This window comes from Symphodus melops, assembly GCF_947650265.1.
Source record: "Symphodus melops genome assembly, chromosome: 17".
In the NCBI taxonomy this organism is placed as follows: Eukaryota; Metazoa; Chordata; class Actinopteri; order Labriformes; family Labridae; genus Symphodus; species Symphodus melops.
Genome location: NC_136707.1, coordinates 12,068,040 through 12,084,459, shown reverse-complemented (window position 1 = coordinate 12,084,459; position 16,420 = coordinate 12,068,040). Strand labels below are relative to the sequence as shown.

General features: G+C 39.7%; 1 protein-coding gene and 1 long non-coding RNA gene across 7 annotated transcripts in view; one reads left to right on the top strand and one right to left on the bottom strand.

The window, feature by feature from the left end:
• The window catches only part of LOC306838599, a 311,986-nt gene that overhangs the window by 275,122 nt on the left and 20,444 nt on the right, over window positions 1-16,420 (top strand). The window lies entirely within an intron of this gene.
• The window catches only part of gspt1l (G1 to S phase transition 1, like), a 32,549-nt gene continuing 23,547 nt past the window's right edge, over window positions 7,419-16,420 (bottom strand). For 5 of the 6 annotated variants that reach the window (XM_079366869.1, XM_079366868.1, XM_079366866.1 and 2 more), the window contains 4 exons: window positions 14,542-14,715; window positions 8,745-8,834; window positions 8,425-8,593; window positions 7,419-8,244 (listed from right to left, as the gene is read on the bottom strand). In XM_079366869.1, coding sequence (XP_079222995.1) covers window positions 8,192-8,244; window positions 8,425-8,593; window positions 8,745-8,834; window positions 14,542-14,715 — 486 coding nt within the window. In that variant the 3' untranslated portion in view covers window positions 7,419-8,191. The remainder of the gene's footprint in view (window positions 8,245-8,424; window positions 8,594-8,744; window positions 8,835-14,541; window positions 14,716-16,420) is intronic. The other variant, XM_079366870.1, reaches the window with a different exon arrangement.

Genomic DNA, 16,420 nt, shown 5'->3' with positions numbered 1-16,420 from the left:
TGGCCAGGGGGACAAAGGAGTTCTTGAGTCTGTCCGTGGAGCACGACTGTGACAGCAGTCTGTCACTGAACATGCTCCTCTGGCCGGTGAAGGTGCTGTGCAGAGGGTGTTGTGTGTTGTCCATGATGGAGAGCATTTTGTCCAGAGACCTCCTCTCTGCCATCTGTCACCAGTGAGTCCAGCTCTGTGCCCACCACAGAGCCGGCCCTCCTCACCAGTCTGTCCAGGCGTGCTGCGTCCTTCTTCTTGCAGCTTCCTCCCCAGCACACCACTGCGTAGAAGAGGACGCTGGACACCACAGACTGGTAGAACATCTGCAGCAGCTTTTTGCAGATGTTTCTTTCTTTCCTTACTTCCTTCCTTACTTCCTTCTTTCCTTCATTACTTCCTTCCTCCCTTCCTTACTTCCTTCTTTCCTTCCTTCCTTCCTCCCTTCCTTACTTCCTTTCTTCCTTACTTCCTGCCTTCCTTCTTTCTTTCTACTTACTTACTTATTTACTATATTCTCTTTCTTTTTTTTCTTTCTTTTTTTTCTCTCTCTTTTTTTCTTTCTTACTTACTTACTTACTCTCTCTTTTTTTATGTCAGAAAACCTCTTGAATTACCGAAATGTGATCAACTGCATGAGTTAACATCAACTGTCATACAATTCATCTTTCTGTGGTGTTTTGACACTGGAATTGTTGTATAAGGTTGACCACAAAATAATTTCAACTTTATTGTAATGATGTTGATATTGTAATGTTGTGTTGTTCCAGTTTTCTCATGAGGGTGTACTTTTTTTTTTTTTTACCACTTTTGAACATAAAAAAAATTCAACTTCTTTTACCTTACGAAAAAAAAAATTGACATTTTTTTGTCACGTTTTTTTTTCAGTTTTCTCGTTTTTGTCTTTAAAAATGTAATTTATTTCTTTCATTAAAATTTTGGACAGTATTTTCATCAAAAAATATTGTCTGGTCATCGTTTTATTCATGAGAATTTTGGACATTTTTTTCATGAAAAAGACGTCCGCAGTCATCTTTTTTTTCATGAAAAATGTCAACATGTCTGCAGTCATCTTTTTTTTTATCCCATTAACATTTTAGATTTTTTTTGATGAACATTTTGTAAAGGTCTGTTTGTTATTCAATCTTTATCAATCAATCAATCTTTATTTATATAGCGTCAATTCATAACAGGTGTTATCTCGAGACACTTTACAAAAGCAGGTAAAGGACCTTACTGTTTGTCTGTTAACATTAAGAAAAAGAGCAGGTAACAAGACCATGCTCATTGTTATGTTTACAAAAAGCAGGTAAAGGACCTTACTTATGGCTATATTACAAGAGCCCAGCTTAATCCGTCATAGCGTGGCAAGAAAAAAACTTCCTTTTAACAGGCAGAAATCTTCAGCAGACCCGGGCTCATGACGGAACAGCCATCTGCTAAACTGTGCTGGGCTTGAAATGGGATGGGGGAGATGGGACAAGATGCAGAAAGAAGAATAGGATGGGATAGGTTGGGGGGGGGGTCTGGGCAGGCCATCCTCGTGGGGGGGGGTGTTGTTTGGGCAGGCCATCCTCACCAACAGTCCCAAGGAACCTAAGAGAGCTCAAAAGGAGAGGTTTGAACATAAAGATAGTGACAAGCAGTAATAAGATATGAAAGCTGGGAGAGAAAGAGGGAGAGAGAGATAAGAGATCCTGGTGCCAGTTCCCCCGGTAATCTAGGCCTATAGCAGCATAACTATGAGCTGGTCCTAAGCCAGCCCTAACTATAAGACTTATCAAAAAGAAAAGTTTTAAGTCTATTCTTAAAAGTACCTAATGTGTCTGCCTCCCGGACCCTGACTGGTAGACGATTCCAAAGGAGCGGTGCCTGATAACTAAAGGCTCTACCTCCCATAGTACTTTTAGAGACTATAGGCACTCTGGGAACGTAATGTTCTTGTCGGATACTACGGTACAATTAACTCTTTAAGATACAATGGTGCCTGACCGTTTAGAGCTTTGTAGGTGAGCAGAAGGATTTTAAATTCTATTCTAGATTTTATCGGGAGCCAATGGAGAGAAGCCAGTACAGGAGTAATGTGGTCCCTTTTCCTAGTTCTAGTCAGAACACGAGCTGCAGTGTTTTGGACGAGTTGAAGGGTCTTTAGAGATTTACCATAGCACCCTGCTAAAATAGAATTACAATAATCCAACCTGGAGGTAATAAATGCATGAACTAATTTTTCAGCATCATTTTGTGACAGGATCTGTCTGATCTTAGAGATATTACGAAGGTGAAAATAAGCTGTCCTTGAAATTTGTTTAATGTAGGAATCAAAGGACATATCCTGATCAAATAGGACTCCTAGGTTCCTAACAGTGGTACTAGAGGCTACACTAATACTACTAAGGGCCGTCATATCGGCAGAGAAAGTCTCTCTAAGGTTCTTAGGTCCAATCACTATAACTTAACTATAACAGTTTTGTCTGAGTTAAGCAGTAAGAAGTTTCTGGTCATCCAGGACCTAATGTCCTTGAGGCAGGCTTCTAGTTTATGAAGCTGGTTGGTGTCATCTGGCTTCATTGCTATGTAGAGCTGAGTATCGTCTGCATAGCAATGAAAGTTCATGGAGTGTTTCCTCATAATACTACCTAGAGGAAGCATATACACTCAACAAAAATATAAACGCAACACTTTTGTTTTTGCTCCCATTTGTCATGAGATGGACTCAAAGATCTAAAATTCATTCCAGATACACAATATTACCATTTCTCTCAAACATTGTTCACAAATCTGTCTAAATGTGTGATAGTGAGCACTTTTGCTTTGCTGAGATAATCCATCCCACCTCACAGGTGTGCCACATCAAGATGCTCATCAGACACCATGATTAGTGCACAGGTGTACCTTATACTGCCCACAATAAAAGGCCACTCTGAAATGTGCAGTTTTGTCTCACAGCAAAATGCCACAGATGGCGCAAGCATTGAGGGAGCGTGCAATTGGCATGCTGACAGCAGGAATGTCAACCAGATCTGTTGCTCGGGCATTGAATGTTCATTTCTCCACCATAAGCCGTCTCCAAAGGCGTTTCAGAGAATATGGCAGTACATCCAACCGGCCTCACAACCGCAGACCACGTGTAACCACACCAGCCCAGGACCTCCACATCCAGCAGGTTCACCTCCAAGATCGTCTGAGACCAGCTACTCAGACAGCTGCTGAAACAATTGGTTTGCATAACCAAAGAATTTCTGCACAAACTGTCAGAAACCGTCTCAGGGAAGCTCAACTGCATGCTCGTCGTCCTCATCGGGGTCTTAACCTGACTCCAGATCGTCGCCGTAACAGACTTGAGTGGGCAAATGCTCACATTCGATGGCGTCTGGCACGTTGGAGAGGTGTTCTCTTCACGGATGAATCTCGGTTTACATTGTTCAGGGCAGATGGCAGACAGCGTGTGTGGCGTCGTGTGGGTGAGCGCTTTGCTGATGTCAATGTTGTGGATCGAGTGGCCCATGGTGGTGGTGGGGTTATGGTATGGGCAGGCATCTGTTATGGACGAAGAACACAGGTGCATTTTATTGATGGCATTTTGAATGCACAGAGATACCGTGATGAGATCCTGAGGCCCATTGTTGTGCCATACATCCATGAACATCACCTCATGTTTCAGCAAGATAATGCACGGCCCCATGTTGCAAGGATCTGTACACAATTCTTGGAAGCTGAAAATGTCCCAGTTCTTGCATGGCCAGCATACTCACCGGACATGTCACCCATTGAGCATGTTTGGGATGTGCTTGACCGGCGTATACGACAGCGCGTACCAGTTCCCACTAATATCCAGCAACTTCGCACAGCCATTGAAGAGGAGTGGACCAACATTCCACAGGCCACAATTGACAATCTGATAAACTCTATGCGAAGAAGATGTGTTGCACTGCATGAGGCAAATGGTGGTCACACCAGATACTGACTGGTTCTGAGTCCCCAGACCCTCAATAAAGCAAAAACTGCACATTTCAGGGTGGCCTTTTATTGTGGACAGTCTAAGGTACACCTATGCACTAATCATGGTGTCTGATGAGCATCTTGATGTGGCACACCTGTGAGGTGGGATGGATTATCTCAGCAAAGCAAAAGTGCTCACTATCACACATTTAGACAGATTTGTGAACAATGTTTGAGAGAAATGGTAATATTGTGTATCTGGAATGAATTTTAGATCTTTGAGTCCATCTCATGACAAATGGGAGCAAAAACAAAAGTGTTGCGTTTATATTTTTGTTGAGTGTATAATGTAAATAGAATCGGACCAAGCACTGATCCTTGAGGCACTCCATGGCTAACTTTGGTGTGCATAGAGGACTCATCATGAACATGCACAAACTGAGATCTGTCTGATAAATAGGATCTAAACCAACTTAAAGCAGTCCCTGTAACTCCAAGCAATTGTTCTAGTCTCTGTAACAGAATCTAATGGTCAATTGTATCAAAAGCAGCACTAAGATCTAACAGGACAAGCACAGATAGAAGTCCCCTGTCTGAGGCTAACAGAAGATCATTTGTTACTCTAACTAGTGCAGTCTCAGTGCTATGGTAAACTCTAAATCCTGACTGGAACTCCTCAAACAAGCTGTTGTTGTGGAGAAAATCACACAACTGATTAGCTACCACTTTCTCTAAGATCTTGGAGATAAAAGGAAGGTTAGATATAGGTCTATAGTTAGCTAGAGTTCCTGAATCAAGAGTAGGCTTTTTAAGGAGCGGTTTAATTACAGCTACTTTAAATGACTGGCTACATAACCTGCTGCTAAAGATACATTGATCATATCTAGTATGGAGCTGCTAACTAAGGGAAAGACTTCCTTAAACAACTTGGTTGGGATTGGATCTAAAAGACAAGTTGACGGTTTAGACGCAGAAATAATCGAATTTAGTTCTGCGAGGTTAATTGGAAAAAAACAGTTGAGGTTAATATCAGAATTTGGAACTGTTTCTGCCGAATCGAAAATATAGGAGGAATCTGCACTAAGTAAAGGTAGTGAGTTGCTAATTTTGTCTCTAATGTTTAGAATTTTATCATTAAAAAAGCTCATAAAATCATTACTGCTAAGGGCTAAAGGAATAGATGGCTCAAATGAACTATGACTCTCTGTCAGCCTGGCTACAGTGCTGAAGAGGTATCTAGGGTTGTTTTTATTTTCTTCGATAAGGGACGAGTAATAGGCAGTGCGGGACTGCCATAGAGCTTTCATATATCTATTATGACTATCTTGCCAAATTAAACGAGATTCTATCGTTTTGGTGGAGCGCCAAATTCTTTCACATTTACGTGACGTTAGTTTTAGAGTACGGGTTTCTAAATTGTACCATGGAGCTGATCTTTGTCGTTTGATTGGCTTCTGTTTTAGGGGGGCGATTGAATCCAGAGGAACTCTAAGTGAATCCACCGCACTATCAACAAACTGATCTAGCTGAGAGGGAATAAAGTGATTATAGGAGTTTTCAACTAGGTTAGGGGATGGAACAGAAACAAAGGCAGCTGAAATAGCTTCCTTAAATTTAGCTACAGCATTATCATTTAAATTTCTAGAGAGCACTTTTTTATTAAGAGGAGTTAAGGTTGGTAAAAAGAAATCAAAAGTTATTAGGAAACCATCAGAGAATTTTCCAGGAAAACCGACAAACTATTATTGTTTTCACGAACATTTTAAATTAACATATTACAGTTTTTTTCGTAATTTTTTGACATGTACGCGTTTGTTTATTTCATTAACATTTTTGAAAGAAATTTCAGACAGTTTTTTCAAGTCTTTTTTTAATGAAAATTTTTGACACATTTTTCTCATGAAAAATTGCTTTGTGGAAACGGGGCTTTTGAGTGACAAAATATAGTCAGAAAAGTTTACATGAAACTTTATATTACAAAAAGATGTTTTCCGTCACTTCTAATCTCTGCTTCATGAGCTACACCTAATTTGACCAGTATAGCTGCTAAAACCGCATTCTGGCTCAGGAAATGTTGATATTGATGTTCTTTTATGTAGTTGTGCACATTTTGTTCTAATACAGTTAGTCTGACTTGACAACACTTTGAGCGACAAAATGTAGTCAGAACAGATTAATTTTGACTTTAATCACAAAACAATGTTTTCTGTCACTTTCTATCTCTGCTACATACCTTGATTTTTTACCAGTATAGCTTCTTAAAGTGTTTTCTGGATCAGGAAATGTTGATTCTTTTGCGCACATTTTTTACTAATACTGTTTGTCTCACTTAAACAACACTTTGAGTAACATTTAATCAGAACAGATTGTCAAAGTGTCTCAATGCAATTTGAGCAGAATTAACCTTTAGTTATTTCAAACACTGTACAGTGAAATCTGCTACAAATCATATGGGTAACAGTCAGGGCCATGCGGAACAAGAATCCATTGACAGATCTTTGTCACCTGTCACAGACTTTTCAAAACAAAATATTAAATATGACACATATCAAACCTCTCAATGCACTTTCAGCAGAATTAATCTTTATTTAAAAAACATTACAGTAAAAGCTGTTGTACATTCCCAGGGTAATAGCCAGGTCCATGGGGAACAAGAATCCATTGGAAGATCTTTGTCATGTCATAGATTTTTCAAAATAAAATATGACTATAGTGCGTAAATGATTGTGTGGACATTTAATCCACCTTTCAATCTTATGCTCCCTCCTCCCCCCACTCGTGAATAAGACCCCGAGATACTTAAACTTCTCCACCTGGGACTAGGACCTCACCGATCTGGAGAAGGCAAGCCATTCGAGAGCCATGGCCTCAGATTTAAAATAAATATTTAATTTATTAAATTGGTCAACTTGCTGAAATAAATTACAAAAAGAGTATCATTCTTATTAAATGGACAACACTGTGGAAAGAGGTCATGGACGACGTCTCGAAAAGGAAGAATCAAAAAGATCTGCAGCATGATTGAAGGTGAAATAGTGGCTTGCCGACTATGGAATAATGGGGGCAGCGCTGCCCGAGAGTTTTGGAGATTGAGCCACCTCCATAACTCCACTACTGGATTACTAGTCAAATTGTAAATTGTTGTCCTATAACAGCGAGTATCATACATCATGCATGAGCATACAGGTGGGTACCATGTATGTATGCGCATATAGGTAGGTTCCTTGTATGTATTGCCATATTGGACTGAACATTTGATGAGAATAATAAAATGCCATTTTATATTTATCATGTAAAGTGATGTGAAGTGAGCAGGACATTTGACAGTAAAAATAACCGGGCGTGACATTTTGGCAAACAGACACTAATGGTGGCACTGTTGGTATCATATCCAAAACATATAATTAATTAATGAATTCAGTATATAGCTGGTCAATTAAATAATCGACATGGCACTTGGGGACAGCTTTAAAAGAAACACACTTAATAAATTTAAAAGTAAAATAATTTTATTTTTAGAACGGTAATTAAGAGTAAAATGGTATCCCAAAAGTTAAAATTGAAATCATTTAAATCAACTTTTCAGGTTCAAACAAGCAACTTTCAATTTGTGAACACCTAAAATAAAAATGTTCAGCCAGTAATGACATTTGGCATGAACTGCAAAATATGAAACAACTTGTGTGCTCCTCAGCGAACACAATTGATTTTCCAATTATAATTTTATTGTCATTGCTGTTTGCTTTAATAATTAAAAATGCTCAAGCGTGCTGCCAGAATGACAAATGAGAAACCAATAACGGTTTAAAGCAAAGGGAGACACGTACAACCAAGCAACATTTTGGTTCAAACTGGCTCTTTCAAAGTATTTATTTTGCAATTTACTTCAGAAAATTATTTTTCATCATTTAGGAGACCCCACTCTACATCCACTTTCAGATACAATTTCTGCAATTTTTCATTGTCATGTATTAAAGAAGTTTTAAAAAAATCTAAAAGAAAATAATCAAGTCATGAGGAGAAGACCAGAGTTGGAAATTGGGGAGAGGGCTAACCCAGAAGTGGCATAGCAGAGCTCTCAATATGAGAAGGCTGACTTGTATGGACTTCAACTTGGTTTGTCATTTGCTTAAAAACAGGTTCTTTTTCATGACTGGGGGTGCCACAAGGATGGGCCATCCCTGCTGGTAACAGTATCGTCAGGCTATTACCAAGCACCACCTGTTTCTTCCCAACATATGACTCTCAGACAGCTTAGTCCCCATCAGTCCCGCTCAGCAACCAGCTTCAGCACCTTACCAATGGCAATCGTCTTACCTGAGAAAACAAACAAGAAATCAACAATAACATGTTAGCTTTAATTAAATTGATTCTTTAGTACAGATGGGTATGAATGCCTGTCATTATTCAAAACACATACTGACTACATATACACTGACAAATATACTGTGTATATAAACGTCTACTAAAGCCACCCAGCTGGTGTAGAGTTTCTACCTTCATCCCTTAAGGTAAACCGTCCCATTTGAGGAAAGTCTTTAAAGGTCTCAAGGCAAATGGTTCCTGCCGTGCGCAAGCGGGCAATGCAGACCTGGTCCTGTTTGACAAACCTCGGTCGTGTCTTACTTTTCTCCCCAGACTTCTTGTCTACCAGACAAATTAAGGCCTGTACATGAAGCATTGAAAACAATTTCAGTACTTGCAATTACAAAAAAAAAAAAAAAGAATCATGCAAAATATTTAACAACTATGTCAAACTAAAACAAAGAGGAAAACATTGCATTATTAATTTTTACAGTGGACCAGCTAAGTCTTACCGTAATTTGCACTTCTTCAATGCAGGTGTGAATATGAAGAACTGCATTGTAACCTGGACAGATTATGGATTTGTGTTCAATGATGACTATCTGTGAAGAGAAGTGAGGGTGACAGGACAAATTTAGTAAATTAATGTTTCAATCCTAACACAGTTTTCTTGGAAAACTCTACAGGCTGCTGAATAGCCTAACTACACAGCCTAACACTCTGTTCATGCAGCTTTGGGACTCTCTGATCACTGTCTTATTCACCTCACCCCGACCTACAGGCAGAAGTAAAAAAAAAACCTGGAAGGAAAGAAAGAAAAAAGAAAGAAAGAGAAAGAAAGAGAAAATTAAAACCGCAAGCGGTGATGAAAGGACCGAAGCACCCCACGCATGTTGGCGCGTGTCGCGACCGCAAGAGTGCGACCGCGGGAGTGCAGCCGCGACACGAGGCCAAGCAGCAGGCCTTACAGTCATCGAAGGTTAAAAAATTGGAGTGCGCCGAGACATCAAAGTTTGATGGTACGCCGTGGCCACGCCCCTTGACGAAATAACGTGCATAGCACAACGAGAGATCTTCAACATGTCTAGAACACACTAAGATTGAGTTTGCGATGATCGGATAAACGCTTTTGGAGGAGTTCGTTCAGATAGCTAAACTGTAAACCGCGAATTTCAACCATTCAAAAAAAATATGGCGGACTTCCTGTTTGGTTATGACGATGGGTGTAAGAGGATTTTATGTAGCTCCTGACATGCCCAATGAGCATAAAAAATTTGCAGCATGTAGGACAAAGAAACCTCTATAGGGAGGCCATTTTTAAGATTTCAAGGGGGCGCCATTGAGTCATTTAGCCACGCCCCCTTATTATAACAACATGACAATTTTAATTTTTCTACTAGGATCATGTGTGTGATGTTTGATGAATGTATGACTATATTAAGCCCCGTAACAAACTACTTCCTGTTTGTGAAGAACAACGCGTCCATATGACCACGCCCTTTGACGAAATAACGTGCGGAGCACAACGAGAGATCTTCAACATGTCTAGAACACACTGACATTCTCATTGTGTCAATCGGATAATTGCTTTTGGAGGAGTTCGTTCAAATAGCTAACCTGTGAAAGGCGAATTTTCGCCATTAAAAAAAAAATATGGCGGACTTCCTGTTTAGTATTGACTATAGGTGTAAGAGGATTTTTTGTAGGTCCTGACATTATGAATGTACAAAAAAATTGTCATGCATGTAAAAGAAAAAAACCTCTATGAAAAGGCCTTTCAGAAAGGTAAAATAGGGGTGCGCCGAGACATCAATGTTTGATGCTACACCGTGGCCACGCCCTTAAACGAAATAACGTGCAGAGCACAACGAGAGATCTTCAACATGTCTAGAATACACTGACACTCAGTTTACGATGATCGGATAAACGCTGTTGTAGGAGTTCGTTCAAATAGCTAACCTGTGAAACGTGAATTTCGGCCATTTTGTTGTATTCAAAAAAATATGGCGGACTTCTTGTTTGGTTATGACCATGGGTGTAAGAGGATTTTATGTAGCTCCTGACATGCTTAAGGAGCATAAAAAAACTTCATGCACGTAGGACAAAAAAAGCTCTATGGGGAGGCCTTTTTGAAAATTTCAAGGGGGCGCCACTGAGTCATTTAGCCACGCCCACTTTTTGTGCCAACATGTGTAGTTTCATTTTTCCACTGGGATCATGTGTGTGATGTTTGATGAATGTATGACTATATTGAGACCCGTAACAAACTACTTCCTGTTTGTGACGAACAACGCGTCCGTATGACCACGCCCTTTGAGGAAATAACGTGCAGAGCACAACGAGAGATCTTCAACATGTCGAGAACACACTGACATTCTCATTGTGTCAATGGGATAAACGCTTTTGGAGGAGTTCGTTCAAATAGCTAACCTGTGAAACGCGAATTTTCGCCATTGAAAAAAAATATGGCGGACTTCCTGTTTGGTTTTGACTATGGGTGTAAGAGGATTTTATGTAGCTCCTGACATGCCCAATGAGCATAAAACATTTCATGTATGTAGGACAAAGAAAGCTTTATGGGGAGGCCATTTTTAAGAATTCATGGGGGCGCCACTGAGTCATGTAGCCACGCCCACTTATTAAAACAGCATGACAAGTTTATTTTTTCTGCTGGGATCATGCGTGTTATGTTTGATGACTCTACGTCTATATTAAGTACTATAACAAACTACTTCCTGTCTATGAGGAACAACGCTTACGTACGACCACGCCCTTAAACGAAATATTGTGCAGAGCACAACTAGAGATCTTCAACATGTCAAGATCACACAGACACTGACTTTTTGTCAATCGGATAAACGCTTTTATAGGAGTTCGTTCAAATATGTAACCTTCAAAATGAGAATTTTCGCCATTAAAAAAAAATATGGCGGACTTCCTGTTTAGTTTTGACTATGTGTGCAAGAGGATTTATTGTAGTTCCTGACACTATTAACATACAAAAAAATGGTCATGCATGTCAGAGAAAAAAACCTCTATGGGGAGGCCTTTCAGAAAGGAAAAATAGGGGTGAGCCGAGACATCAATGTTTGATGGTACGCCATGGCCACGCCCTTGAATGAAATAACGTGCGGAGCACAACGAGAGATCTTCAACATGTCTAGAATACACTGACACTGAGTTTACGATGATCAGATAAACGCTGTTGGAGGAGTTCGTTCAAATAGCTAACCTGTGAAACGTGAATTTCGGCCATTTTTGTTGCATTCATAAAAATATGGCGGACTTCCTGTTTGGTTATGACGATAGGTGTAAGAGGATTTTATGTAGCTCCTGACATGCCCAATGACCATAAAAAAATGTGTGTATGTAGGACAAAAAAACCTAAATGGGGAGGCCTTTTTGAAATTTTCAAGGGGGCGCCACTGAGTCATTTAGCCATGCCCACTTTTTATGCCAGCATATCTAGCTTTACTTTTCCACTGGGATCATGTGTCTGATGTTTGGTGAGTGTATGACTATATTAAGGCCCATAACAAACTACTTCCTGTTTGTGACGAACAACGCGTCCGTATGACCACGCCCTTTGAGGAAATAACGTGCAGAGTACAACGAGAGATCTTCAACATGTCGAGAACACACTGACATTCTCATTGTGTCAATCGGATAATTGCTTTTGGAGGAGTTCGTTCAAATAGCTAACCTGTGAAACGCGAATTTTCGCCATTGAAAAAAAATATGGCGGACTTCCTGTTTGGTTTTGACTATAGGTGTAAGAGGATTTTATGTGAGATCTCGCATGCTGAATGTACCTAAAAATTTTCGTGCACGTACGATGAAAAAACCTCAATGCGGAGGCCCTTTTGAAAATTTGAAGGGGGCGCCACTGAGTCATTTTGCGAATTTTTTTTACGAAATGACGAGAATATCAAATTTTTCGCCAGAACCGATGACATTGGAGATTTTCATGAGTTTTCATTCACGTTCAAGCCGTCAAAAATGGCTCCAAGAACAAAAGACAGAGAAGAGTGAAAAAAAGAGAGAAAAAAAAGAACGAAAAAAGAGAAAAAAAGAGTGAGGAAAAAAAGAACGAAAAAAGAGAAAAAAAGAGTGAGAGACAGAGAGAAAGAAAGAAAGTAAAAAGAAAGAAAGACAGAAAGGAAGGAAGGAAGGTAGGAAGGAAGGAAAAAAGGAAGGAAGGAAAGAAAGAAAGAGAGAAAAAAAGAAAGAGAACAAAAGAGAGAGAAAAAAGAAAAGAAAGAAAGAAAGGAAGGAAAGAAGGATGGAAAGAAAGAGAGAAAAGAGAGAAAAAGAATGAAAAAGAGAAAAAAAAGAAAATTAAAACCGCAAGCGGTGATGAAGGGACCGAAACACCCCGCCCATGTCGGCGTGTTTCGCGACCGCGAGAGTGTGACCGCGGGAGTGCAGCCGCGACAAGTTGCCAAGCAGCAGGCCTTACAGTCATCGAAGGTTAAAAACTTGGAGTGCGCCGATACATCAAAGTTTGATGGTACGTCGTGGCCACGCCCCTTGACGGAATAACGTGCAGAGCACAACGAAAGATCTTCAACATGTCTAGAACACACTAAGATTGAGTTTGCGATGATCGGATAAACGCTTTTGGAGGAGTTCGTTCAAATAGCTAACCTGTGAAAAAGGAATTTGTCATTTTTATTGCATTGAAAAAAATATGGCGGACTTCCTGTTTGGTTTTGACTATGGGTGTAAGAGGATTTTATGTAGCTCCTGACATACCCAATGTGCACAAAAATTATCATGCATGTAGGACAAAAAACGTCAATGGTGAGGCATTTTGGAATATTTCAAGGGGGCGCCACTGAGTCATGTAGCCACGCCCAGTTTTTATACCAACTTGTTTTGTGTTTCTACTGGGATCATGTGTGATGTTTGATGAATGTATGACTATATTAAGGCCCGTAACAAACTACTTCCTGTTTGTGACGTACAATGCGTCCGTATGACCACGCCTTGAGGAAATAACGTGCAGAGCACAACGAGAGATCTTCAACATGTCGAGAACACACTGACATTCTCATTGTGTCAATGGGATAAAAGCTTTTGGAGGAGTTCGTTCAAATAGCTAACCTGTGAAACGCGAATTTTCGTCATTGAAAGAAAATATGGCGGACTTCCCGTTTGGTTTTGACTATGGGTGTAAGAGGATTTTATGTGAGATCTTGCATGCTTAATGTGCCTCAAAATTGTCGTGCACGTACGATGAGTGGACCTCCCACATAGACACAATCAGGAAGAAGGCACAGCAGAGGATGTACTTCCTGTGTCAGCTAAGGAAGTTTGAGCTGCAGATCATTTTTACACCTCCATCATTCAGTCTGTTTTGTGCACCTCCATCACTGTCTGGTTTGGATCTGCAACCAAAATTGACAGACACAGACTGCAACGGACAATCAGGACTGCAGAAAAGATCGGTGTTGACCTTCCCCTCATCCATGACTTAAACCATCAAGAAACTGGCAGGTAGCATCATTGTAGACCCTTCTCACCGTGGACAAAACAAGCTCCTCCCCTCGGCAGGCGCTACAGATCAGTGCACCAAAACAACCCATCATAAGAACAGTTTCTTCCCCCAGGCTGTCACTGTGATGAACGCTAAACGGTCAAAGGCTGAAACCAGAGCCTCCCAACATAACTCAGTTGGGGACAGAGATTAAACAATTTTTCATCATGAGAAAAAAAAAGAGCCAGATTACAGCTAAAAAACAAAGATTTTATATCAAATGCACGATGTAATTTCAATTCTGTGATGAATTTGATTTGGGAATGCATCTCTGCACCACTGAAACTAAAGCATCAACGGCTATAGCCAGTGACAAATAGCTGCTACAGGATTGATTATAAAGCACCGATTAGATGCCATAAAAGGTCATATACACCAAATCTTCTTTGTCAACAGATATATCATCCTACAAAATCAGAATAATTTCTTCTCAAACTTGGGTTTCATCATTATAGTTATTTATTATCAAGCCATTTTGCAACAAGTCATCTTTTTTTCTGAGAAGCTTCTTTTTAATTAGTTAATTGATGCTTTAATTTGGTGAAAATTACTTCAACTATTGGTGAATTTGGCTCTTATGGCGCTAGGGTGCATTTGGTAAGTGGTGAGTTTTTCATTCCGAAGTTATGTGCAAGCAGTAAACATGAATCCAATTGGTAAATTGTGTACCAAATGGCAGCTACTTTGGATAATGGGAAATTTAGTTCAATGAAATACAAATACAGGCTGTTGATCATGGATTGTAGCAAGAGCAACACTGCAATCCTAACCTGGGCATCAAAGGTGCGCCCCGAGTGACAGAGGTTTTCAGCATTACACAGGATAAAGCCAGGCAGTATCTCCTCCTCCTCGATGCCCTTTAGCCGCAGCTTGAGGTTTTCACCTGGACTTGCATCATCAGTCTCGACATCATCTGATAAGAGACTCAATACCTCTACCACATGCTAGAGACAAAAGAGAAAAACGAATACATTAAGAAAGAGAGGCACAGGGAACAATATAGATACGCGTACAAGATGAGTGACAATTTAAAGTAAAAAAATATCCCTCATGATCAAAAATTAAGAACAACTAAGCAGATTAGGGATGTAAGGATTCAACTCAACCCACGATACAATACTGGGTTCACGATGCGATTCTTTCACTTTTTTTTTTTTTTTTTTTTTTTACAAAATTAGACTGAAAAAAAAAAGTACACCTAAAAATTATGCCTTTAATTTTTAATGAAAACGCCTATGCACCTTCGTAATCTTTTTGGCTCTTATACTTGTTTGGGTGATTTATTTATTGATTTAGCTTTGACAACATTAGACACTTTAATTTAATCTCATTATTAGACATGCATCCTTGACTGCTCTTGCTGCACGTGCATTCAGCGTGCTAACTACTGAGAGGATGTTGCTATTGTTATGTTAGCTGCAGACGCAGAGAGAGTGAACGGAGAAAATCACGTGTTCCCGACTCGGTTGTGTGGATCACGGATCAGCTGTGTGCTGATACTAAAAGTTAAAAGGGGCACACCGCGCTTGTGTGCACATGCCTGTGTGTGTTAGTGTCTGTTGGTGTGTAGCAGACAGAGGAGCAGGTAGCTGCCGCTACATAAAACACGACTACTCATAACATAGTTTTGATGACTTTATGGTCAAACATTTACCCGGTCTGTAGCAGATAGCTCTCTTAAATGAACTCACCAAACGGAAAATTTACCTGCATTTGGCGCTTGGATGGTGTGGACTTCTGACACTGCAATACATTTTTTAAAGTATTGATGTGAACTGTTGGAACTTTGAATCGATTTTTAACTGCCTCACAATATAATCTTTACATCCCTAATGCAGGTAAATTAACTTAAAAGTGCACTATGCAGATTTTAAAAGGTATATTTGAAAGCTGGAGAAGTGCAACTATTCTGAATACATTTTGGGTTTTTAGTGCAGACAATAGTCTGCACTAAAAACCCAAAATGTATTCAATGCAAGAAATGACACCCTGGATGTAAAAAGCTACCAGGAGAGTTACGGTTTCACTGTTGCAGGCCCCCCCACCATAACTTCTTGCAAAGCATTTTATCTTTTAACAGTGTAACAGTTACAACATTTTCCCTTTAAGACAGTTTGTGTATAGTTAAGAAATCTTGAACATTACTTAAGTTACTTAACAATAAAATTACTATCAGGTCTTACTAAAACACAAGGGTTAGGGTAAATCACTTACAAAAATGTAATACATTACATATACAGTATATAGTTTAAAAACAATTAAACTTGAAGTACAACTCATCAGAACAGTGACAATGGCCATCAGTAATTACCCATATACAGTTGTATGATTGATTAAGTACAGAAGCAGGGCTTTCAAACATATGGCACATGGGCTATATCTGGCCCAGAAGCCATTTTCATCACATCTTGTTGAAAGATGTAAACAACAATTAGACACGTTCAGTTGTGAAAAACAAAGCAAAATAAGAGGTTAATATGATGATCCAAATGTAATACTTCGATCTACCTTGTATAACAACAAATATCGCAAAAGTGATGATGAGTTGCCCTTGCTACAGTAAAGACAAAAGTTGAGGGGTGACGCATTCTGTTTGTCTTGTCTGCTTACAGGCTGCAAGACTCTTTCAAATTCATCATTAACAGATGG